This window comes from Squalius cephalus (genome assembly GCF_949319135.1).
Source record: "Squalius cephalus genome assembly, chromosome: 20".
Lineage (NCBI taxonomy): Eukaryota > Metazoa > Chordata > Actinopteri > Cypriniformes > Leuciscidae > Squalius > Squalius cephalus.
In genome coordinates, this window is record NC_137141.1 from 13,496,566 (window position 1) to 13,523,855 (window position 27,290).

At 36.4% G+C, this 27,290-nt stretch overlaps 2 protein-coding genes across 2 annotated transcripts; one reads left to right on the plus strand and one right to left on the minus strand.

The window, feature by feature from the left end:
- Nucleotides 1–1,893: 1,893 nt before the first annotated feature.
- Nucleotides 1,894–21,103, minus strand: prorp (protein only RNase P catalytic subunit). The gene is made up of 7 exons (XM_079852709.1): nt 19,677–21,103; nt 19,232–19,279; nt 19,007–19,139; nt 8,912–9,019; nt 4,911–5,059; nt 2,278–2,473; nt 1,894–2,199 (listed from the first exon to the last, which is right to left on the minus strand). The coding sequence occupies exons 1-7, from the start codon at nt 20,672–20,674 to the stop codon at nt 2,068–2,070; spliced, it is 1,764 nt and encodes a 587-aa protein (XP_079708835.1). The 5' UTR covers nt 20,675–21,103; the 3' UTR covers nt 1,894–2,067.
- On the plus strand, nt 21,104–27,093 carry ppp2r3c (protein phosphatase 2, regulatory subunit B'', gamma). The gene is made up of 13 exons (XM_079852710.1): nt 21,104–21,299; nt 22,356–22,483; nt 23,557–23,661; nt 23,751–23,863; nt 24,022–24,119; nt 24,262–24,332; nt 24,456–24,588; nt 24,737–24,792; nt 25,295–25,370; nt 25,465–25,601; nt 26,081–26,218; nt 26,496–26,555; nt 26,682–27,093. The coding sequence occupies exons 1-13, from the start codon at nt 21,233–21,235 to the stop codon at nt 26,871–26,873; spliced, it is 1,374 nt and encodes a 457-aa protein (XP_079708836.1). The 5' UTR covers nt 21,104–21,232; the 3' UTR covers nt 26,874–27,093.
- The last annotated feature ends 197 nt before the right edge of the window (nt 27,094–27,290 follow it).

The window sequence follows — 27,290 nt, forward strand, 5'->3', positions numbered from 1 at the left end:
GCTCCGGCATTCATATCCGGGTGAGATGCCATCATGACGCGCCGCATGGGGCCTCTGTGTGAAAAGCACTTGATATTAACAAGGACAGTTTTAGTTGGATAGCTTGTAGTTTTAGAAAACTACAAAAAGCAGTTTATTACATTGTATTTTAGTACAATTTTATGAGGGGTTAAATGAGCAAGGTTATGAATACCGGTAGTTCTGACATAGTGACCAAAGTTTAATTAAAGTAAGCATATAGTAGACCTATCACATGTAATCCTTGTATATGGCTCCTTATTAACACGATTAAATCAATATAACTAGTTTAAATAAAACCATCTATGGTATGTTCTGATAAACAGAAGCCACACATTTAGAAAAATCAACTGCCATATTTAATATAGTTAGTGTTACTTTAGTACAACCAGTGTCAGAAATTAAATGGGATTTTAAGAAATTGTAAAATGTATTTATCCATTTGAACACAAACAGGCCATTTTGATTTATTGGGAAATGAACTCGCTTCACATTGAGAATTTCTGTTTTATTAGGCTACTAGCCTACGTGTTTGTAACTTTCAAAACCTGAGAGTTGTGAAAAACACCCTTGTCCCGAGAACACAGTGCAAATTTTCAGTTGAAATATAGTTGAACCTTGCTATAATGTATGCCATTAACTAGAAACCTACATGGAAAACACATGCTATTGAAAAAAAGCATTTACTCAATTAGACTTCAGATTCAGGTATAGTTACTTAGATATACCGGTATAGTCTCTGAGGATTTTTATATGATTATGATTATACATTAGGAGCAGTCAATGTTACCTGCTAGTGCTACTAACATAAAAGTAGGTATGCAATAGAAGAAACAGAATTTGACATAATGGATAGTGGGGATTTTTTAAAAAAAATTGTATTACATTTATTTATTATTTTAGGACCATTACACACACAAAGGTAAGGTAGGGGCGTGCCCGAAAGGTACACATTGCTACAACAGAAACTAACCTTACCCCACATCCTATCGGGAAGTTTTCAGGACCAATTGTAAAGACCTTTCAACACTCCCATTACTCAGTCTCCAACATGCAGATACCCACACTTGCCTCCTGCAGAAGTAAAGCACGACTGACAAGACTGACACACCTCCACGCTTGACCCTGCAGGGATAGTGTTCTTCTGGTCATAACATAAGCCATGACTTTTTTGTGCCAAGCATACTGCTGATCCATGGTTCAAAATGTTTTGCAGGACTATCAAAATTATAGCCTTTCATGTTCTCTGTCAAGAGTGGCGTTTGTCAAGGTGTCCGGGCATGAAGTCAATGATTGTTTGTGTTCTGTTTATAGTCTGCAATGTGTTTTCCTATGTTCATCAGGTCATCGAGCAAGTCTTTGGCAGTAAATTGAGGGTTTTTCACAGCTGCTTTGATAAAACATCTTATTCCTCTTGATAAAATTGTGCTTTTTCTTCCAAGCCCTAATGGTACCATACGTTTTAAACTTAGAAACGATGCTGCCAACTGTGTCTCTAGGAACTTTTAGTGTCCAGGAAATGTTCTAGTCGCCATAGCCTTCTTCTCTTAGCTTTTGTGAGAGCTCTTTTGTCTTGGCCACATCTGCTACTCAACTTAAGCACATGCATGGGCGAAATTTATACATGCGTCAAAACTAAAGCTAATTAAGTTTTTCATTGAGTTTCCAAAGGCTTAATTATGTTTTAAAACAATTTTGTACCATATCATTCCAGTAAGTGATTTATAAAACAGCAGTGATGAATAATCATGGCTGTTTTATGAAAAAAAAAAAGAAAAAAAAAACATATTACAATATATACTGACATTATCACTTTAATATGCCACTAAAGTGTTATATGTATTTAGAAAAGCTTACATTTGTAATGGTCTCTGTGGGGGTTGAATCATTTTTATTGTTAGTTTATATATAAAATAAAAGTAGTTCAGCATCAGAAGAAACACAATTGGACATTTTGCAAAGTATTTTTTTATTGATTTTAATGTCAATTTTTGAAATTGATTTAATGTAATGGATTTTTCAGCCAGCACACTAGCAGTAACTCAAGCCTCAATGTTCTTGAGTGAGGCAGAGCCATTTCTGAGGAATTTCATATGAGGCTCTATCTCTTCCATTCTCATCATACGGAACGTGCCAGGAGCTGCCGGAGGTCTGAACGATGGTGTCATAAGCAGACACCCTCTGAAAAACACAATCACGTCATCAGTCATCCTAATGATTACTAATGATTACACAATGTCTATCCCTTCCAAAACCTACCTGAAATCGAACCCTTTTTCCTGGGGCATAATGACTGATTACCACCTGATGTCCACGTTGCCACTTGAAGAAGAGGCGTCTGGTAGCTCTGTCTGGCAAGCAGGCTTTGTGATCCCTCATCAGATCACGACTAAGAAAGTTACAGTGAACGCCAGAGTGCAAAGCAGCATACAGCAGAAACGGGTCATCTTCAGACCTGTGGCAGTCATCCAAGAAAAACAGTGCACTGTATCAAAAATACCTTTCATGCTTAGTGAATGAAATCATTGTGGGGTTTATACTGAGTGACGAAGAGAAGGGAAGTGATCGGGTACATGTGCTACTAACACATTTGACAGAAACTGTTACGAAACAGTGAGGACTTCTAGATAGCATGATAACTGAACAGAATCTGGAAGGATTACATAAGGACCAGGATTTTGAGTGTTCTATATAGGCAGGATTGTCCGTACGTCAGTCAGATTTAGATCTGAGGAATTTGGAGGCCAGAGCAACACCTTGAAACTCTTCTTCATGTTCCTCAAATCATTCCTAAACAATGGGTAGTTCTAGGAACTTAGTTCTAGGAACTAGCCACTAGGATGCTTCCCAGAGAACTAAATGTTCCCCTAGGGCCATTTTCCTGGTTACATTCGTACCGCCAGTAGGAACTCTGAAGTGACGTAAGCCACGCATGTTGTGACTTTTATTTTGACGGCACTGAGAACGGCAGAGCTTGAGCACACAGCTCCCATTCTCTGTCTTCATTAGTTTAAAATCTGTTTAACATTCCTGTCTAATGCGTTATTAGATATAACTATTATACAAAGAAAGTAAACAGTATATGAAGTCATTAGTGTTTGCTGTGTGGTTGATGCCCAATATCGTTAGCTTAGCAGAAATAAAATAAATACAAATCATGTTTCGCTTGGCTCCCTAAAGTTGCGTTGGATTTTCTCCTTAGCGTAAAAGTTAAGAGGCCCATCTATCACTGTTTTCCATGTTCATAGAGTTCGTGGAGTAAATATATAGGCTATAAACTGTGTGTACACAGCTTTTTTTGTTTTTTTTTAAATGGCAGGTGCTGGTGTTTCGCATGCATTCAGCATATGATGTGCTGGGTCAGAGCCTACTCTGAAGTAGGAGCTAATTTAGTTACCCCAAAAGGCGTTCCTAGAACTATTCCCAGGTCCTGCAGTGCGAACACGCCAACAAGCGGGTACTTCCACCATTAGTTCTAGGAACCTTGGAAAGGTTCCTTCAGTGAGAAAGCACCTAATGTGTGCAGTGTGGCAGGGTGCAACATCCTACTGAAAGATGCCACTTCCACCAGGAAAACCATTGTCATGAAGGGTTGTAACCTGGTCTGCAACAATCTTTAATTAGGTGGAACGTTTCAAATTAACGTCCACATGAATGGCCGGACGCAGGGTTTCCCAGCAGAGCGCTGCCCAGAGCATCACCCTCCCTCCACCGGCTTGTTGTCGTCCCACAGTGATCCTGGTGCCATCCCTCCCCAGGTTAACGGTGCACATGTACACGGACATCCACGTGATATAAAAGAAAACTAGACTCAACGGACCAGGCAACCATCTTCCACTGACCCCAAGGTCCAGTTCTGACGTGCCCATTGTAGGTGTTTTCGACGGTGGACAGGGGTCATCACAGGCACTCTGATTGGTCTGTGGCTACGCAGCCATATATGCAATGCACTGTGTGTTGTGACACATTCCTCCCATAACCATCATTCAAATTGTGTGGGACTTGTGCCCCCAACATCCTGTCACCGGTTTGTGGTTTGTCCCACTTCGGACCACTGTTGATAAATTTTCACTGTTGACCGGCAGCAACCAACAGGGCATGAGGTTTCAGAGATGCTTTGACCCCGTCTAAGTTTGGCCCTTGTCTAAGTTGCTCAGGTGTTTACTCCTGCATCCAACTTGTTTTCTACAATAAATGAGTTTGCTTGTATCTAATCTACCCAGACATTGACATGTGACCTAATTTGGAGATATTTAAAGAAATCTGCTTCACCTATGAGTGGTAATAATGTTTTGGCTCATCAGTGTATATTCCAGAACTATTTTTATCAATACCGTCTTGGATGAATCGTGCTTTTCGCAATGCATTATGGGATTGTAGTCTCCAAAAAAAATTTTTTTTAGATGGAACTTTTCTGCAACCATGACTGCATTTCAATAATAATAATAATAATAATAATAATATTAATACATAAATTGATCAAAAGTACAATAAAAACTATTATTTATTACTATAAAATTATTACAATTTAAAAGAACTGTTGAATGATTCTTCAAAAATCATTCTAATATGATGATTTGCTGCTCAAGAAACATTTATTATAATTATCAATGTTGAAAACAGTTGTGCTGCTTAATATTTTTGCGGAAACTGATACTTTTTTTTCTTTGATGAATATAAAGTTTGAAAGAACAGCATTTATTTGAGTGGCAAATTTTTTAGAACATTATAAATGACTTTACTGTCACTTTGGATCAATTTAATGCTTCCTTGCTGAAAAAAAGTATTCATTTCTTACTGATGCGCCTGTGATCCCTTAAACTGCTGCTTGCGTAGGCAGCTTTGGAACAGGGTGTACAGTATGTGATTGAGGAAACGGGGGTCGTACTAACATGTTCTCGGTGAAGAAGCAGTGGGATTTCTGCTTGATCTTGTTCATGTTTTGTCTGTCCCAGTTCCGGGAAGGTTGTAGCATGTGCTTTCTGCCGAGGACCAGAATGTTCAGACCCTGACGTTCCAACTCCGATACGACTGCAAGCAACTGCGGAGATAATTCACACTCTCAGTGACCTTTTACCATTTCCATTCAGATGTTAGAAATAAACGAGGTCATTCATGAGTTTTTAATGAATGAGAGACCTCAGTTCATTCATCATTTTCTCTATGAAATGAGCTGCGACTTGTGACTTTTTTTTTTTTTTAAGAGGAATTTCCCTTGGCACTACAGATGAATTTGGGACCTTTAGCAGGTCAACTGTGGGAAAATTATTCTTGCTCACATTGTTTTAGCCTACTTCAGTGCCACCCACTCACGCACACACACCATGAGGGGGGAGTTTCCTGATTACACAGGAAGTTGTTTTTCCAATACCCCCTTACAAAGAGTGCGGTCAGTAAAGGTTAAAAGCTCTGTGCTAAAAATATCGAAGGTTCTTTGCATGCAGCCGTTTAGATTTAAGACCCCGTACATGCATTAGCTATTCATGATATATCATTGTTATTTTTAATATATAATATATGATATTTTAAAATAATTTAAGTGTAGATATTTGTTTTTCTCACTCTTTCTTCCAGGAGATAGAAAAGTCTTTTGCAGCCTGCACCATGCAGGAAGTAACTAATTAAAAAAACCTTTCTGAAACCATGATAAGCATACATAATATTTCTGTAAGTCGGTTTTAATTTTAAAAGCATACTGTATAATTATTATACATTTAGGGATTTAAAGATTTACATCACAATTAGTGCACAATTCCATGTAGAAACTAAATTAGTACACAAGATTAGAACACTAGAACAGAAGTGAATTATAAGTATTCAATTAATTAATAAAATAATATATTGTAAAAAAAAAAATATATATATATATTTTTCAAACTTCACAAAAAAACATTTGAACAAAGAAATTGTAGAAATACTTAACGATTAACATTCACCTTGGAACCAGTTGGTTAAAAGACAAAGCAATTAAGAGTTAGTTCTGCATATATATATATATATATATATATATATATATATATATATATATATATATATATATATATATACACTACCGTTCAAAAGTTTGGGGTCAGTAAGATTTTTTTTATGTTTTTAAAAGAAGTATCTTCTGCTCACCAAGGCTGCATTTATTAAAAACAGTAATAATGTGAAATATTATGACAATTTAAAATGACTGTTTTCTATTTTAATATATTTTAAACTGTAATGTATTCCTGTGATCAAAGCTGAATTTTAAGCATCATTACTCCAGTCTTCAGTGTCACATGTGACATCCAGTCTATCACATGATCCTTCAGAAATCATTCTAATATGATCATTTGATGCTCAAGAAACATTCATTATTATTATCAATGTTGAAAACAGTTGTGTACAATTTTTTTTCAAAGTTATTTGATGAATAGAAAGTTCAAAAGAACAGCATTTATTTAAAATAGAATATTTTCTAACATCATAAATGTCTTTACTGTAACTTTTGATCAGTTTAACTCATCCTTGATGAATAAAAGTATTGATTTATTTTATTTCTTTCCCCCAAAAATAAAATCTAAATTCTTACTGACCCCAAACTTTAGAACGGTAGTGTTTAATGTTACAAAAGCTTTAGATTTCAGATAAATGCTGTTCTTTTGAACTTTCTATTCATCATAGCATCATGAAATAAACTATTTTCAACATTGATAATAATCATAAATGTTTCTTGAGCATCAAAACATCATATTAGAATGATTTCTGAAGGATCATGTGACACTGAAGACTGGAGTAATGATGCAGAAAATCCAGCTTTGATCACAGGAATAAATTACACTTTACTGTATATTCACATAGAAAACAGCTGTTTTAAATTGGAATAATATTTCACAATATTACTGTTTTTGTTCGTATTTTTTTATCAAATAAATGCAGCCTTGGTGAGCAGAAGATACTTCTTTTAAAAAACATTAAAAATCTTACTGACCCCAAACTTTTGAACGGTAGTGTATATATATATATATATATATATATATATATATATATATATATACACACACGACTCTACTACATCAACCAGTTCCACCGTATTAACCTTCTAAATATATTTCAAACTCAAATTTAGATTACAGTAATATCATCTACAGTTTGAATATGCAAAGTCAGTTCCAATGAATTCCAGTCTATCTTGTATCCTTTGTTATTTTAGACACAAGGAAGTGCTAATTGGGGAATTGCAGGTGTGATCATTTTCTGCTAATTCATGATAAGGAAGTGGACAGTGAGCCACAGATGGGCTGGTTTGCTCTGGAAAGCACCGTACACATGATAGTGTCCTGTTTCACAATCCAACTTTGACCTCTGCCTGTAATCACCTTTGCCTAAGCATTTCTAGATAAAGAGACACTCTTCCTTCCAGCATGTTAGTCTTGTAAATTTGCACTCAATTTCATTTCCCTATGCTTCTTGCAAACAATCCGGTTGCTTATCTTGTAAACAAAACATTTAGGTATACTTTGGCCACAAGTTAACTGAACTGAAGCTCTCATTTTCACACACAGACTGTGTGCAGAGAAAACCGGTTAATACTAGCGTTTCATTGAATGTGCCAGTTAGCGAGGAAGTGGGGTAAATGTTACCACCAAAAATAAACTTGACCACAAAAGGCACATGTCTGATTTAAAATACAGACTTAGTCATATCAAAATGAGTGTAAAATCCCCTGCCTTCATGCTACAATTGCTATGGGGTATGTTTGTGTTAATAATGTGTGACGTGAGTCCGACGCGAAAAAAAAAAAAAAAAAAGAAGTGCCAAAGCCATGGATGAGTGAGCAGAAAGCAAAAGGATCCTTGAACATAAAGGTCAAGGAAGTTTGTGTTACATCATAATTTGTAGCTTAATGTCAAGTGAAGGATTTAATGTTAATCATATCCGTTGTGATTAGATACTAAAGCGAAATCAATTTTTAGATTTTGGGCTATTTTACTTGTGACTTGTGAAAAGAAATCCAAAATGCACATTTAAGCGTTTATTTTATTTCACTGCATCTATTTGCACCTGTAGATATCAACTATCTTTAAACTCTAAATGAGTTTTTTCTCAGTTCAATGCCACTTGCATACACCAAATGTATAATCTAAAAAAAAAAGTTTTTTTACAGGGATTGTTCATAGATCTCATTCATAATATACTTTTTATTTATTATATGCATATTTCATTAGATAATGCCTGATTTGCATATTTAAACAACATTTCAGAAAGCTTCAAATACACAACAACTGTCTTAAAAAGTACTGTGATTAATCAATGGGGGAAATTTAGTGAAATGATCCTCAATCTGCTCTTTCAAGTCATTGGTTTTCAGTTAATGAGTGGTTGAGGGTGTGATGGGTGGGTGTGGGTACTTATCTAAAACTTCTAGCCTATTTGTAGGCAATAAAATCCCTTAGGTACTATTATAAAGGAGCATAACTAAATGTAAAACCACTACTGGGACTGATCACCACCTCGTAGGAGGGCTGATGTGTAACACGTTCTGTGTAATATTATGGACATTGAAATTTCCCTTTTTTTCATTTGAGTAACTGTGCTGGGTTTTGTGGGTTTGGGGTCTTTCAGGTTGGAAACTATGAGAAATCGGGGCTGTTCCCTAAAGCTGTTTTATTGCGTTAAAAAGTAAGAAGTGACAACCACGCTCAGCATCGTCCCCCCCCCCCTGGTCGATCCTCTTGCACTCTTTTCTGTTTTCTTGACTTTAGAATGCCGACTTATGAGTTTCTATTTTTTCCACCTTTAGTGCTTTAAATCAGAGTAGGTTGACTGTCTAGCCAGTTAAGCCATTTAAAAGGTCACCTATTACCCACAGAGAAACCGGCCCAGTCTTGGAACATCCAAGCAGTTAAAGTGACCCATCACTCACCGTCTCAGAGTGGGTAGCCTTGGGTGTAGTGTTAGCCACATTAAGACCGTCAATGACAATATCAAAGGGAGGCCTCTGCTTCACGAAAGCTTTAAAGCTTTTAAGCTCCTGTACAGAACAAAAACAAGTGGTTATTCTCATAACCCTGACCACAGTGAATATATGCTACTGACAAATAGACTGGTGCAGACAATATGCATAGTTCTGAAAAAAGTCACAATCTTGCAGTTTAGTAAAAATCTGTTGAAGCTTTGCACTATTTTCATGTTGTTTATTCTGAAGCTAAAACTAGCCACACTTTTAAAGTCCATGCACGCAAAGAAACAAAAGGGGCAGTAAAGATGCAACACTCTTGTAACCGTCCTTCAGCAACAGCAACGGATGGTTGCCTGGATGGACGGGGGTCTTCTATGTAAATTACCTCACTTTGGTGTTGTGCAGCGCATTGCACAAGAGAAACGCAACCGGTGTTGCACAAGACAAGGAGGACAGCTGAAAAAATTGCATTGAGCCAGTGTTGTTATTGTTAACTATAACTTTGTCAATTGAAATAAAGATGAAATAAAAGCTATATAGAAATTAGAAACAGAACGGTTGGCTTGATAACTAACTGAAATGAAAGAAGTTATAAAAAATAAATGACAGAAAAAAAGGACAGAAACAAAATACCTAAAACTTAAACTATAAAAATAAAAGCTAATAAAAATGCTAATAAATGCTATAATAGTATAATAAGACAATCAAAATAAGTTAAAGCTAAATAGAACTATTAAAAATGATTAAAAAAGACTAAACTTAAACTACAATTAAATTAAATTCTAATTAAAATATATTAATATATACTATAATAGTCATTTTCTTGGTTTAATAGTGTTATCTTTAGAATTATTAATATACTATTACAATTCACCAAATGAGGATTTTAGCCTTCTATAACAGATGAGGAATCTTCTGTTTCACAAACAATCTTTATTTTTTGTTTTGTGATGCTATAGTGATAGCCTGACTACGTCAGACTTCCTACTTCCGCTAATTTCATTTCGCTCCTGTAGTCAGTCTGAGATAGCAGCCTATCTTTCAGTTGTCCACCGGCCTTCAGACGGCCGGCCAATCAACGAACAGAGGGCGGGCTGAGAGCCGTGACGTAGATGCTGATTGTACCGTGGATGCGTAGATTTACTTCACATAATCTGCAAAAGTCGTTCACAGCCATGTTCACTCCGGTATTTCGCTCGATGGTTTAGTTTTTGCATCATACATGTGTTTACAGTGGAAGTTAGATGCGGCTGAGCATGCGCATAACACACGCCATAACCAAACGTTATGTGATTGGCTTACGGGTAACCAATGATTTTAAACTTCAGACAAGCGCCCCCCTGCCCCCCTGCGAGAGAGAAAACACTTCTCTATTATGCTATTCCAGACTCTGTCTACGAAGCAAAGTGAAGTAGCAGAGTCTGGTATTACCAGGCTACTATAGTGACACTGCACAGATATTACTTTAGGCAAAAACACGAGGCCAGGCGGGTGACATTTACTGCAGACAGACATATCATTGGAAGTGTCCCAGCATGCAACTCATGAAAGTCTACATATATTATCAGATTAAGTGAGGAGCTGAGATATGTGCATTCATGAATGTACAGGAAGTATAAGAGCGAAGAATGCAAGCAACCATGAGATAAAGGAGTGTGTTTACAGATAGGCTGGCAAGAACTGAACATACTACTTCTTTTCTGTCAGAGCATTGTAAAACAACAACTTCATAGTCAATTCCATGAACCCATTTCATCCCAGGACCAAAGAATGCTTGACTTTTCCTATCTGTCTCAAGGGATATCAAAGCATTTGTTACAGTCAAACAACAGAACTTCAAACAGAACTTGACCACACCTGGCTCACCTTCAAAAGCGTGATCAGGTTGTGTTTAGCTGAATAACCAAAGAGCATAAGGGGGATGGGGGAATTGGGACTAGAACTTCCTTCTCCTTTGTTGTTGTTTAAGAAGAGGCTGAAAACCCTTCACAATTGTCCTTGGAACAACATGTAAACATCTGAGGGAATTTCCAGCTGGATTGGGGCCAAGTCACTCCCTCACCTGTCTGTCCTCAGGCCTCGTGCTGCAGACGGGCTTTTGATTTACTAAACATTTGCACAGTCATGTACTGTACACTTAAACCTAGCTCATCATAAGTGGTGGTCAAAGTACACAAATACTGAGTTAAAATACACAAACCTTGATGAAATATTACACAAATAACAGTATGAAGTTAGCATTAGACAATAAAAGGAGAGTTCACCCAAACATTTTAATTATGTCATCATTTACTCACCCCATGTTGTTTCAAACCTGTATGAATTTCTTCTGCTCATTTCTTTAAAATGTCTTCTTTTGTGTTCAGCAGAAGAATTTCAAACAGGTTTGAAACAACTTGAGAAACAGAATTTTAACTTTTGGGCTTTAAATACGCATGATCCACAATTAGGCAAACAAATGAACACTATTATTTCAAATATTCAACTTTCAGTATCATCTCAAGTTCAAGTGAGTTCTTAGCTCAAGAGCTGTAGGAAGCCGATCGTTGTTTTGCTAAATGAAACAAAAACTATTAAAAATAACTTTGTTAATTTTAATAAAGCTGAAATAAAATTAAATATACAAATTAGATGATAACTTAAAAAAATGTAAACAAATAAGAAATGTTGCCTTAGCATTTTGAGAAAAATATTGAGGTTAAAGTAGTAAAAATACTAAAACTGAAATAAGACTAATAATAAATATGACAAACAAAACTAAAATTAAAATGAATATTGACAAAGTAGTCGATTGTCGAGTTCACGCGCGTGATCATAGGTAACTAAACCTATGCGCGTGAACTCGACAATCGACTACTTTGGACTTCAACCGAAAACAGGATGTAAACACAGGTATGTGCGCTGGCTTAAATAACATCATTTTTATCCATTTCTTTCACATCTACTGCAGTCAGATTCACTCGTGTTCACTCTGAAGGAATCACTCACATGACCTGTGCACTTTTAATGACACATCAAGGATGTTAAGAGGCTAAAAGCAGGTTTAAATATTGCCCCATTGAAGTCAACAGGGTGCAAATTTTAAAAAGAGGATAACACGGTGTAGGCAACACCGATTTTTGTCGTTGTTCTCTGTATTGACAGCACTCCAAATTTACAAAAAAATGAGCTCAATGTTAAAATTGACCGGAGTTCTCCTTTAAGTTTAGTTATTGAGTTACTGATCATTAGTTTAGGGTCCAATTCTCACTATAAACTAGTTGTAGTATTAGCATGCATATTACATACTGGCTGTTTATAAGTACTTATACAGCACATATTAATGACTTATTCTGCATGACCATATTCTAAATCCATAATCCTACCCAATACCTAAACTACCTTATTAATAAGCAGTAATGAGGAGTTCCTGAGGCAAATGTTGTAGTTAATTATTAGTTAATACTGAGAATTTGACCCTAAACTAAAGTGTGACCGAAAATCCTTGCATCGGTGCTCATTGCTTTGAGGGAACTGCAAACTTTGTTGAGGAAACAAGCGTGTGGTGAAGTTTAGTCCGATAGCTAATACAAACGCCTCTGTTTAAGGCACACAGAGCTATGTTTGTCAAAACCAACAACTATTCCTGGACTGTCAGGTGGCTGGAAACCAGCGCTTTCAGTTCTGCATGGAGCGTGAGAATTTTTCCCTCTAAAATTCCAATTCCCACCCCTCCAAGCCACCTATATGCAAAAACAGAAGACTGTTACCCACATTTGAAAGCAAGACAACAAAAATAAGTGCAGCTATTTTGCATGCTACAAATCTTGTTAAAAGAGGAGAGTGTGAAGTCTGTTCTAGCGGGTGAGAGAGAGGGTGCAAGACCGGGGGAGGGTTGAGCGCTAGAAAGAGGGGGGAAGGGGAGCTGGATATTTGGGGAATTCCTTTTTGGTTTTGGTGGGGGTTAGCAGATGGTGATCAGTTGTTCAACTCTCTAAAACTGTTGCAGCGTTGAGTAGGGTTAGGGCTCTCTGCATTGCACTAAATTAATCCAAATATGCGATTTCACCTGATTTTAACTATGCACATTCAATAAGATTTTGACCATGAAGGTCATGCATCGTATGTGTTTTTGTTTTCGCTCCGCATCCTCTCGTGGTCATGGAGAGGTTGGGTTGAATGGGAACAGGAACACTGGGGATTCCCCAATGGTGTCGAGAGGTCACGTGTATGCTGTACCAGCATGCTGTGCAGAACTTTGTGTACTTACAATGGGTGTGTTTGGTACACGTACGTTCAATCCAGATTTGATAGTGGCCAGTTTTTCTACTTGGAATATACACAATAGCCCATGACAAGCCTCGGAGTGATTCTTAACGCAAACGTTTGTTTGAATCATTAAAAACAAATGAACAACATTTCTTTAATACTCTAAAGTACCTGCTCCGTTTTGTTCAAAGCATGCATGAAATTCCAATTAAATGAAAGGCAGCCACACAAAAATAGACGGAGAACAAAGAAATTTGAATATGTGAAAACTTCCCCGTGCCTCACAGCAGACATTAATGAAAAGGCATCTGCAAGTCCTGTACTTTTCTTTATTACAGGCTTGCTCTTTTTGAAACGGGAAAAACAGGCTTCCCAAAGCTCACGCTTGACCTGAAAAACTGCAGGCCACTGAATGTAAGGAAACTAAACAGGGGCTTTTTAACATTCAGCAATAAAAATGGTTGACATGCTAATTTTTTAATGTGTTATTAACACTATGGCCACATTTAAAATCCCCAGTCAATTTAAGTTTCATATATATTAAAACCTACTTTAACGTGTGTATGGTGTGGGAGTGGCACACCTTAGTTGTAAAAACAAGCGAGAAAGGTTGACATGGAGCAGCTAAATCTCAAAACTACGGGCAATTTCCTGTTTTAAAAAAAACAGAGGAGAGTCTGCAGGCAAAAAGAGAACATGACAGAGCTTGAAATAAAACGAGAATCACCACTGGCTTGGCTTTTCAGAGATGGAGAGAACTGAGGGATTTGAAATATAGTAAAAGTGACACGGAGATGCATTTTTATTACTCAACAGATGAGTAAGGTATTTTATTGAACAGATAAATTCCATACAGTGATTTGATCTCCTGCTGATTTTGTAAGTTCGCCCTATAAGTTCGGGTCTATAATTTTTATGGTACACTCTCAGAAAAAAAGGTACAAAAGTTGTCACTGTGGCAGTACCTTTTCAAAAGGTACACCTTTGTACCTAAAGAGTGCATGTAAGACCCTCATAGGTACATATTGGTACCAAACGTGGACATATTAGTACCTAAATGGTACATATTAGAACCCTTTTGAAGGGTACTGTCCCAGTGACAGCTTTTGTACCTTTTTTTCTGAGAGTGTAGGTTTATTTTAACGGATAGAGACAGAATATCAACCAAAAAATCCAGAAAAACACATTATATAAAGGTTGTAAATTGATTAGCATTGGTTCGAGTGAAATAAGTATTTGATCCCCTACCAACCAGCAAGAATTCTGCCTCCCACAGATTGGTTATGTGCCCATGTGGAACACAGATTAGTCCTGTCACTTTAAGAAAGTACTCCTAATGTCAGTGGATACCTGTCCACAGAATCTGTATCTTCCATTCCATCCTCTCCACCACCATGGGCAAGACCAAAGAGCTGTCAAACATCAGGGACCAGATTGTAGACCTCCACAAGGCTGGAATGGGCTACAAGACCATCAGCAAGAAGCTTGGAGAGAAGGAGACTTGTTGGTGTGATTATTCGGAAATGGAAGAAATACAAAATGAAAAATCAATCGCCCTCGGTCTGGAGCTCCATGCAAGATCTGGCCTCATGGGGTAAGGATGATCATGAGAAAGGTGAGGGATCAGCCCAGAACTACACGGGAGGAGCTTGTTAATGATCTCAAGGCAGTTGAGACCACAGTCACCAAGCAAACCATTGGTAACACACTCAAACTACAATTAGTTTGCCCGCAAGGTCCCCCTGCTCAAGAAGGCACATGTTCAAGCCCATCTGAAGTTTGCCAATGAACATCTAATGATTCAGAGAAGGCTTGGGAGAAAGTACTATGATTAGATGAGACCAAAATTGAGCTCTTTGGCATCAACTCAACTCGCCGTGTTTGAAGGGAGAGAAATGCTGACTATGACCCCAAGAACACCATCCCTACAGTCAAGCATGGAGGTGGAAACATTATTCTCTAGGGCTGTTTCTCTGGTAAGGGTACAGGACGACTTCAACGTATTGAGGGGCTGATGGACAGGGCCATGTACTGTCAAAACTTGGACGAGAACCTCCCTCCTTCAGCCAGAACACTGAAGATGGGTTGTGGATGGGTCTTCCAGCATGACAATCACCCAAATCATACCACCAAAGCAACAAAGTATTAGCTCAAGAAGAAGCACATCAAGTCATGGAGTCTCCTAGCCAGTCTACAGACCTTAATCCTATAGAAAACCTGTGGAGGGAGCCGAAACTTTGAGTTGCCAAGCGACAGCCATGAAACCTTAATGATTTTGAGAGTATCTGTAAAAAGGAGTGGACCAAAATCCCTCCTGAGATGCGTGCAAACCTGGTGACCAACTACAAGAAACGTCTCACCTCTGTGCTTTCCAACAAAAGTTTCTCCACAAGTACTAAGGCATGTTTTGCTTGGGGATCAAATACTTATTTCACTTACTGAAATGCAAATCAATGGATAACCTTTATCTAATGTGTTTTTTCTGGATTTTGTGGTTGATATTCTGTCTCTATCTGCTAAAATAAACCTACCATAAAAATTATAGACCCTTCATTTCTTTGTAAGTGGGCGAACTTATAAAATCAGCAGGGGATCAAATAATTATTTCCCCCACTGTATGTAGCTTTCTAACAGAGTTCATTGTAAAGCATTATCTATTGCGAAGGGCCATTTCATTACGGTTGTTGTAGCGCTGTGCTTGAAGTACCGTGTCTATTAATGGGTATAGCTACTGTAACGTCTTCAGCTAATCAGCTTAAGATCCTCTTCATCTAAACTGGTTATATCTCCCAAACCTAGTAGTGAATGTTTTATGAGCAGAAGGATATTCATCTGGACAGTCACACAGAGACGAAGCACAACCAAAACAATGTTCTTCTGCAAAATGCAGTTTTGTTTTTTAACCGCTAGAGGGCCAAAAGTTACATAGTGCACTTTAAAAAAGAAATTGCTTTATATACACTAACATTCAAGCATTTGGGGTCAGTACAATTTTATTTATTTTATTTTATGGAAAAAAAAAAGGCCAATTCACACTGACAGACGGCAACAGACACTACCTTGAGTTCTGTCAGATCGGTGTATTACCTCTGTCGGTGTCTGTTGGCGTCTGTCGGAGCTTGTTTTCGCCGAATGAACATGCTGAATTGGCGAGAAGTGACGTACAGTAATCTGCCGATTGTCCGCGTTGGTCGGTGCAGTGCGAATTGGCCTTTTGAATGATTTCTGAAGGATCATGTGACACTAAAGACTACAGCAATGGCTGCTGAAAATTCAGCTTTACCATCACAGGAATAAATGACACTGTATTACAATAAAAAAAAAAAACAGTTATTTTAAACTGTAATAATATTTCACAATATTATTGTTTTTCTGTATTTTTGATTAAACAAATGCAGCCTTGGTGAGCATAAGAGACTTCTTTAAAAAAACATTTAAAAATCATACCAACCGCAAACTTTTGAATGCTAGTGAATATGCATATGTTGTGGAAAAAAGTTAAAAAAAAAATCATGTTTACAAGTGCAAATAATCCTTGTACTCTCACATTTATTATAAGGTCATCTATGCAACATTTAAAAGCTGTTAACATTTAAAAATGTTGCTTTTGATGAAGCACTGGATGTCACACAGCAGGACACGGTTCTCATGTCACGTCAGCCACCCAAAAGCACCATTTTCTTTTTCTTTTTTTTTTCCTTTAAAGGCAAAATGATTGTCTAGGGGTTGTTAAATGCTTGTGGAGAGTTTAGAGTGGGGGTGTTTTAACTGCTTTGCACTGGTTTCACTTCATAAAGCGCTGCTGCAGCGATGGCGGGGGGCTGGAGTCCATGCAGCGCTGCAGACAGGGACTTTCCAGGGTCACTCATGTGAGAGGCTTTTGAGGGCTGAAATGTGAAAGCCCATTGTGTTGCGTTTTACAACAGCAAAAAGCACACAAGCAATACCCATGCCTCAGCATCAATCATGTGCATGACCAAAATTAGAGATTGTTTATGGCTATACTGAGTACTTTGTTTTTCCAAGATGTAGAGTATAAAAATGTCCCTTTCAGAGACAGTGCTTGGAAATGTAATGCTTTTCCTATGCGTGAGAACGGCGTTTGCAAACAAACATGACTGTTCTTTCTGGCAAATGGAATTTCATAGGAGTCGCTTGCCTTGTGACCTTGTGTCTTCAGTTGGACTGCTTTCACGAGCTTGCTAAACCGGGGACCCGCCAGACACATGAAGGAACATGTGTTGGAAAGCCCCTACATCATGGCTAAATGTGGAACTAGACAGGATCACATGCTTTTGACATCTATAGACCCCACAGCCTGAAAAAAGCATCAGTCCGGACAACAACATCATCTAATTCAGGGCCAGACTCCACTTAATACGGAGCTCAAAACTGCATGGAACGTCTTCTAATTCTGGATGACTACACAACTTGCCTATCATGTAGTTGCAGCCTATTTAGTGCCTGGCAGAAAGCTGCTTTAGTTTTTAGCCTATGGGTTTTTTATTATTATTATTATTTTCTCATTTACAAGGCTGAAATGATCTAATAAGATTTTTTTTTTTTTTTTTTTTAAAAACGGCGAATGTTCAACATGTATAACATGTTTAATCAGTCATGTAGAAAACGCTCTCGTATGTATAGGACGCTATCGCCATCTAGTGGAGTCAAACGGCACGAAATAATAACTTAACTTCAAACCACACTTCCTTTACATAAAGGGGAATTTCATACAAAACACAGGTCACATTTCACTGCAAAATCGCAAAAACAAGAAAAAATTGTTTAGTATAAAGAAAATTAAACCATTTTTAAGGCCATTATAATTATTTGTGACATGATTGTCACTAAACTTAAACACATTTACCCCCAAAAGTCTGATTATTTATATATATATATATATATATTAGGGCTGTCAAACGATTAATCGCGATTAATCGCATCCAAAATAAAAGTTTATTTTTACATAATATATGTGTGTGTACGGTGTATAATTATTTTCTATATATAAATACACACACATGCATGTATATATTTAAGAAATATTTGCATGTATATACTGTGTATATATATTTATATTATATATAATTTATATTATATATAAATATTTTACATATAAATAACACTTTTTCTTAAATATATATGCATGTGTGTGTATTTATATATAGAAAATAATTATACTCCATACACACACATATATTATGTAAACACAAACTTTTATTTTGGATGCGATTAATCGTTTGACAGCCCTAATTTTAATATGATAATACATTCTGCTAATATATGTTATTAATATTTATTAAAATATATATAAACACACATTTCATCAATGAAATAATATACTGTGTTTTTCATTTATTATGAGAATGAAACCTTTGTATGGGGTGGGGCTTATGTCAGTGCTATTTTAGTATTATTTATGTACTACAAGGCATTTAATAATATTTTGAATTTTAGCTTTTACTTTTATATTTTCAGTTTTAATTTAAATTGTGCTTTTTAAAATTGGATTCATTTTTTAAATCTTTTTATGAAGCTTTAATTTATTATCTATTTTTATTTCAATATTAGTTTTAGTCATTTTAGTACTTGAACTTTAGCTTATTTAAGTTAGTTTCCAGGCAACATTTTTTAATTAAAAAAAACTAAAATAAAAACTTACATTCAATATTCCAGGAAATTATTTTAGTTTAGTTTTAATTATCAATAACAACACTGGCTTAAATGTTGATTTTATCTATATATCTATAGATTAAATTAACATTGGTTAATTAACTCAGGCAAAAGAAGGATATAATATGGCAGACAGACCTCTGGGGTGGTTTTGTAGAAGATGTCGCTTCCCTCTATCACTTTTTTCATCACTTCATCCTTCAGCTGAGCATACTCTTCCTCAGTCAGTTGAATGGATTCCAGTGAAGCCTTGCAATTTTTGCACTCTCCACTAAAACACAAGTTAGATCCACACCAATACTCTAATAAGAATAGTCTTTATGATCACTGTATTTAATTAAAACTTAAAAATTAAATTAGTACCTGGGGGCGACGAATGAGAACTTCCCACTCCATTTCTGATCCGGTAAACTGTGCAGATAAAAAAATAAAAATAAAACAGTTCAAATAAAGAACTACAATAATGGAATGAAAAACATATACATAGTATAATAATAATAAGGTTAGAAAATTCTAACACCTTTAACATGATAAAATTATTATAACTAATATGTATATATATATATATATATATATATATATATATATATATATATATATATATATATATATATATATTAGTGCCGTCAAATCAATTTATCGCGATTAATGACCTGTAACATAAGTTTGTAAATATATGTTTATATATATATATATATGTTTATATATATATATATATATATATTATATTTGTGTGAGTGTATACATACATATATATATATATATATATATATATATATTTTTTTTTTTTTTTTTTTTTTACAATTACCTCTCAAACCAAGCTTTGATAGTTTTAACCAGCGGCTCCTCTGGGTAGATTTGATTATCTCTCATATATGACAGGACAGAAAAGAGTTTGTCCTCCTGTCCACGCTGAGTGATGCCGCTCTGAAACAGGCACTGCCAGGTGTCCTGATTAGGTACGATACCCTGTTCCAGGAGCTCGTCGTACAGCTTCCAGCTCGTCTCAGTGTCTCCATGAAGCACTGCCCCAGTGATGGCATCACCATAGTTCCTAGGAGACGGCAGGAGGGCCTTTTTCATACCCTCCAACACGCCAAGCGCCTCCCTCCAACGTTCAGTTTGACTGAAACCTTTAATAAACAGGGATGAAGCTCCAGTGTCAAGGGTCTTAAAGCAAGTTCTCATGATGTCGTAAGTGTCAAATACCTCAGAGTGGTGCCCAGCTGTGACACACAGCGTTAGATACCTCAAAAGGAGTTCATAAGAAAGGGTGCCTTTGTCTTGAACCACGTACGCCAAGAGAGATTTGGCGATGTTGACATCTGCATTAGCCGCCAGCAGTCCTTCCATCATTTGCATCTCGAAGCGCTCAGGTTTGGAGGAACCCTCTTTGAGTTTTGTCCATTCTGATGTGGTCAGCGGATGGTCAGGAAGGGCAACTTTTAGAGATCCTCTGCCTCTCGCAGGTGTATTATTTGACTGCTCTTCTGTATCAATCCCAGCTCGCTTTTTCATATATTCAGCAGTTTTTTTGGCCGTTCCAGCTGCGAATACTGACTTTGGGAATGCAGGCCTTGTTCTAGGAGTGAATCCCTTTTCTTTGGTAACTTGGCTGTATAATTCTGCGTGTTTGTCTCCTTTTGTGCTGTAAAGTTGTGTGTTTGGATTTATGATCAACCTGACAGCAAGCATAATGTTATGTTGTGGTAAACCAGCCAATGCAGGCCTGAAATACAGAGGGTTGACAACCCATGTGCATAGATGCTTCATGCAAGTCCTTGAATTTGACACAAGAGGTCCCATTTCCTAACAAGTCTACTATATTACTCAGACTATGCACTACTTTAATGGTTATTTATGTAAATGTCCCGCCACAAACAAATGTGCAACATTAAGTTTTACTGATCAACACATATACAGAACACATTAACTTTTTAATAATATATTTACCTAAAATTAACAGATATAAATAATATTCAGCAACTTATCTGTTAAATAAATGTCCTTCTGTACTTAAGCACACAATATTCCTCAGATAGATAAACTCGCTAAGATATCGCATTGTTTTCATTTAAACGCAATTTTGTCGAAGCAATCATCGGTATTTTGAACAAGAACATCTAGCTTACAGAATCTAGTCGAAGGTTATTGAATTCTAACCAGAAAGCAAGTTCAAGCCAGTGCGAGCAGCCATTCACTCTCGTGTGTTGTCGCACTTCTATTACGTCACTCGTGCGCCTTTCGGTCAGAGATGTAAACAGTTGATCAACCGCCTAGCCGACTCGGAGATATTACAGTTTGATTAATAATCAGTTTTGAGCTGGTCAGTTTAAAACATATTATGACCGAGTAAAGTTAAGAATGGCAAACGACAAAACCGCACATTGGAAAGATTTACTGCGAAAAAGACTCGCCTCTGCGAAACAAGGTGAGATTATGAGTTTATCTAATCAATAACTATAGAGATGTATAGTGAGTTCAAAGAGATAAAATTTATATAAATATTATAACATTTATATAGAAATCTCCCAATCAATGGGTATATTAGGATTAAAAGTCGCTTGCGAAATTGTAACGTTGTTTTACTTTAATAACGCCATTAAGTTATATTTGATGAAAATTTTGTAGATTTAGACTAACGTTATAAACTAAATATTATTTTAGGGAACTGACTTAATGTACTCGGCCATTAGTTACAACAATTACTATAGTTTGTTGTATAGAAACCATAGTTACCCTATCCATGGTGATAAATGAAAACCGGCTAATATGATTTCCATATGTAATAAAATATTGTAGTAAAAACTTTTGTGTTACTCAGAAGTTTAGTATTTATCCAATATATTAAAACATAAATAATGTGGACATTAAAATGCATTACAAAGTAGGAATCACCCTGGTAATGAGCAGTGTTACATATATACAGTCAGTGTATTTAGATTACTGTAGTAGCCTAATTACTCTCTCTAAAACGTATTGGATTACTTATTGCTAATTACTTTATAAATCACATATCAACCTCGACCAGTTGAACAGTACAAAGATAGACACGGAACTGCAATTTAAAATTATTTTAAATAAACAGAATACAATTGGATAAATTGAACACGTTACATTAAAACATACATTTTAACATTAAAGTTAATGCTAAAATCCTGTTTTATATAGAATTGTTGTTGTCTATACAGTATTTAATCCAATTACATCAGAAGTAACTTATTAAATTACAGAAAAATTAAGAGTAATCCCTTACTTTACCTTTTCAAGGGGAAAGTAATACAATTACAGTAATTAGATTACTTAGTAATTAGTTACACCCAACACTGGGAATGAGGAGCCATCCATGGTTTTGCTCATGCTTACTATGATTTAACTATGAAACTAAGCTGGACATAAATATTCATGCTTAATACCTAAATAAATACGGATGAGGATTGTACAGTGTATGAATAATCATAATGTGTGTGTTAATTGTATTGAACAGATGGCAAAACAGAGGAGGAGAAGAAAGCAGAGGAAACTGAACTGTTCACCAAGTATTACACTGAATGGAAAGGAGGCGAGAAAGGAGAAGGTGACTCATTTAAACACATCCCACGCTTCTACTACAGGGTGAGTTGCTCTAGGTTTAATCAGTAATGAGAATACAGTGTTGTCAGTGGTTGTGATATATTATATCTTATTAAAAATTTTACAATTACATCCATTTATCATAGTCTGACTTATCATGACAATGATAAATGTCTTAAAGCTGGCATAAAGTGCTCCACTTTTTCATATTGTTCATCAGCTCACACTACTGTTCAAAACTTTGGGTCGGAAATATTTTTAAATGTTTTTGAAAGAAGTCTCTTATGCTTACCAAAACTGAATTTATCTGAGCAAAAAAAAAAAAAAAAACAGAAATATTATTACAATTTAAAATATTTTAAAATGGAATTTATCCCAGTGGTGGCAGTCTTCAGTGTCACATGATCCTTCAGAAATCATTCTGATATGCTGATTTGCTGCTTAACATTTATTAGTATTATCATCAGTCTTGAAAACAGTTGTGCTGCTTAATATCTTTTTGCATAAGGGATTGTTGAAAGAGATTGTCATATATTTGAAATAGAAATCTTTTGTAACATTTTAAATGTCTTTAATGTCACTTTTGATCAATTTAATGCATTTTTGCTCAATATAAGTATCAATTTCTTTAAAGTCCCCTTGTAGTCAATCATTTTTTGATCACCAAAATGACATATTTAAAAGTTTTTTCCTTAAACCATTTTTTTCATGCCTTAAAATAGCATGAATGTAACTCTACACCCTTGCCTCGTTTAATATACGCGGTTCTATGAATATGCAAATTAGCTCCGCCTCCTCTCATTCACACCAGCTCAAAGATCCACTCGTTGATGATCACAGGTTGACGTGATTGGTTTCAAGGTGACGTCAGAAACACCAGCGATTTCAAACCGTGTTTTTGAGACTGTCTTTGTTTCACTGCAGTTTTAAATGGTGTTGACTTATGAATATGCACATGATTTGTCTTAAAGCATATTAAAAACACCACATAAACATATAAACAACATTAAAAACTTGATTTTCTCCACAGGGGGACTTTAAAACAATCTTACTAACCCCAAACTGTAGTGTATGTACTACCTTCTTAATCTTAACTTCATAATATTTCACCTCAGCTTCCTGCAGAAGATGAAGTCTTGCTGCAGAAACTCAGAGAAGAATCGAGGGCAGTGTTTCTCCAGAGGAAAAGCCGGGAACTATTGGACAATGAAGAGTTACAAGTAAGAGTTACAAATCAGCTTTTGTCTAGTTATTAAACACGCCTGTGTTTTCTATTTCCTCTTGCAAATGTTTTTTTTCTTTCCTACAGAACCTTTGGTTTCTTCTCGATAAGCATCAAGTGCCGCCCACGACCGGTGACGAGGCCATGATCAGTTATGAGAGTTTCCTAAAGGTTGGAGAACAAGCAGGCGCCAAATGCAAGTAAGTGCATCATTGAAAAGTGTAGTGACCAATTAGTATCACTCGAAAACCATGAGTTTATGAGCTGATAACTGTATTCTAAGTCGATGTAATTCGTAGGTGGACAAAGCTTATGACTCACTGAGATGTTTGTTTCACAATCATTACACCCCCATCAGGCTTTTCTTCTCTGCCAGAGTCTACGCCAAACTACTTCATAATGATCCGTATGGGAGGATATCAATTATGCAGTTCTTCAACTATGTCATGAGAAAAGGTAGTTATAAATTCTGTGATGTGTGTTCTCATTGCATCCTCGTCTTATGACGGCAGTTAATTATGAGTCTTTTAGATCTTTTAGTTGATTCTGAACACTATAATACAGATGTGTAGATGAATCACGGTTTCTTCTCTGGCAGTGTGGCTGCACCAAACCAGGATTGGTTTGAGTCTCTATGATGTAGCAGGTCAGGGTTATCTTCGTGAGTCTGTAAGTAATCTCGTTTTACCCTCTGGAACGCTGTGAAAATCACAGTATGCACAATATCTTCTTAGGAGTAAAGCTGTATTGTTTAAAGGAAAGACTTCAGTGTGTGACTGTTTCTTTCTGCAGGATTTGGAGAACTACATCCTAGAGTTAATTCCCACACTCCCCCAACTAGATGGCCTGGAGAAATCCTTCTACTCGTTTTATGTTTGCACTGCCGTTCGCAAGTTCTTCTTCTTCCTTGATCCTCTACACACTGGTAATTCTCCTGTGGTCATGCTGTTTTTAAAAATTCTAACTTTGCCTTTAAATTGAAGTCAGAGCACCTGCAGACATCATTCAGATTTTACCCTGTGGAAAAAACTGGAATGAAACGAACATTCTAATGTTTTGTATTTGCTCTGCAGGAAAGATAAAAATTCAGGACATCCTGGCTTGCAGTTTCTTGGATGACCTACTTGAGGTAGCGTACAGACTCTCACTCAAGTTAACCTATAATATATACATATATAATAATTTCTATATACTCTCCTGTTCACAAGTTTGGGGTTGGTGACTACTATCTATCTATCTATCTATCTATCTATCTATCTATCTATCTATCTATCTATCTATCTATCTATCTATCTATCTATCTATCTATCTATCTATCTATCTATCTGTCTGTCTGTCTGTCTGTCTGTCTATCCATCCACCCTTCTATCTATCCATCCATCCATCCATCATGGATATCTATCTATCTATCTATCTATCTATCTATCTATCTATCTATCTATCTATCTATCTATCTATCTATCTGTCTATCTGTCTGTCTGTCTGTCTGTCTGTCTGTCTATCCATCCACCCTTCTATCCATCCATCCATCCATCCATCCATCCATCCATCATCTAGTTAGCAAGCTATTCGAAAGTTTATCTGTGCGAGTGACCTGCAACATTAAGCTAATCAGATTTATTCATTTATAGCTTCGAGACGAGGAACTGTCAAAGGAGAGTCAGGAGTCCAACTGGTTCTCTGCACCTTCTGCTCTTCGTGTTTATGGTATGCCTGCAAAATACACTTAATCAGTGTTATAATATAATGTGAGTTATAAGTATACATCTCATATGCTAATCGTCATATTTCCTATTTACAGGACAGTACCTTAACCTGGATAAGGACCATAATGGGATGCTCAGTAAGGAAGAGCTGTCTCGCTATGGCACCGGAACTCTAACTAGTGTTTTTCTTGACCGTGTCTACCAGGAATGCTTAACCTACGACGGTGAAATGGTATAACCTTTTGACTTAATTAATAATTTGCATCACAGTAAGAGTGTCCCTTAAGACAGATGTCTGCTGTCAGAGTCACAGCTTGTGGCACAGTAGTGCTTCGGGAGACTGGTACACTTTTTTTTATATGAATGTTTTTGAAAGAAGTCTCTTATGCACACCAAGGCTGCTTTTAAATACAGTACAAACAGTAGTATTTGTGAAATATTATTACAATTTAACACATCGTTTTTAAATGATTTTAATATATTTAAAATGTATTTTATTCCTGTGATGGCAAAGCTGAATTTTCAGCATCATTACTCCAGTCTTCAGTGTCACATGATCCTTCAGAAATCATTCTAATATGCTGATTTGCTGCTCAAGAAACATTTCCTATTATCTTATTATTATTTCTTATTCTTATTATGCATGTAATTCGAAATAAACATTTTCAGTATCTAAAAACATAAACATGCATTTCTGTTGCTTTAATTTAGGACTATAAGACCTATCTAGACTTTGTGCTGGCTCTAGAAAACAGGAAAGAGCCTGCAGCCCTCCAGTATATTTTCAAACTGCTAGACATGGAAAACAAAGGCTATCTCAACGTATTCACCCTCAACTACTTCTTCAGGGTAAGTAGAGGTGTTTGTTAGCTTTTTGATTACATATATATATATATATATATATATATATATAGAGAGAGAGAGAGAGAGAGAGAGAGAGAGAGAGAGAGAGAGAGAGAGAGAGAGAGAGAGAGAGAGAGAGAGAGAGAGAGAGAGAGAGAGAGAGAGAGAGAGAGAGAGAGAGAGAGAGAGAGAGAGAGAGAGAGAGAGAGAGAGAGAGAGAGAGAGAGAGAGAGAGAGAGAGAGAGAGAGAAGTAGAAACTAACCTATTCATCTGTGATATCAGGCCATTCAGGAACAAATGAAAATCCATGGGCAGGAGCCAGTTTCCTTCCAGGATGTTAAGGTAAACTGCCTTTAGCTCTTCTTTTTATAAGAGTTAAAGTCCATTCCCATTTATCAGCAAGTAGAGAAGTAGTAATACGATGACAGTAATGTATTATAATTCACTTTTTTTGTCTGTTGTCTACAGGATGAAATCTTTGATATGGTGAAGCCCAAAGATCCGTATAAGATCACACTACAGGACCTGGTGAACAGCGGTCAGGGTGATACCGTCACTAGTATCCTCATCGACCTCAATGGCTTCTGGACTTACGAGAACAGAGAGGTGCTGGTGGCTAATGACACTGACAGCAACACAGCTGATTTAGATGATTCATGACATCCCTCTGTATAGCCAAGTCAAGTTGTGCTATGGGACCCTAACCCTCAGCCAAGAGGAATACACAGAATAGCTCAGTTGTATATAGAATTGTTTATTAAGTAATATTATGTACAAAACAAACTGTATTTTTTCACCTACATTATAGAAAGGCAGGTGTATTTTCACCTACATAATACAAAATTATTGTACACAAATAAATTACACACTCTTCAAACTGAAATGCATTTGTTTGTGTAAGGGGGTTGAATTCAAAGCCCATGGGTAAAGCACAGATTTATAGCACACAAAAAACGTGTTCACATAAAAAGAATATTTAGTTAGAAAAATAACTGTTTGAAAGAGTGGGTCTACCCATCTGACCATTTTAACTACCTTCAACAGGCCTTCAACTCTAATATTACAACTAATGTCTCA

Bases quoted from the DNA above. Each gene is read 5' to 3' on its own strand.
- ppp2r3c (XM_079852710.1), top strand. From the start codon at position 21,233: ATGGCAAACGACAAAACCGCACATTGGAAAGATTTACTGCGAAAAAGA. The intron at 23,864-24,021 runs GTAAGTGCATCA...CACCCCCATCAG, and splicing joins CAAGCAGGCGCCAAATGCAA to GCTTTTCTTCTCTGCCAGAG. The intron at 24,120-24,261 runs GTAGTTATAAAT...CTTCTCTGGCAG, and splicing joins CAACTATGTCATGAGAAAAG to TGTGGCTGCACCAAACCAGG.
- prorp (XM_079852709.1), bottom strand. From the start codon at position 20,674: ATGGGACCTCTTGTGTCAAATTCAAGGACTTGCATGAAGCATCTATGC. The intron at 19,280-19,676 runs GTAATTGTAAAA...TTATCTGCACAG, and splicing joins ATCAAAGCTTGGTTTGAGAG to TTTACCGGATCAGAAATGGA. The intron at 19,140-19,231 runs GTACTAATTTAA...CTTGTGTTTTAG, and splicing joins TTCTCATTCGTCGCCCCCAG to TGGAGAGTGCAAAAATTGCA.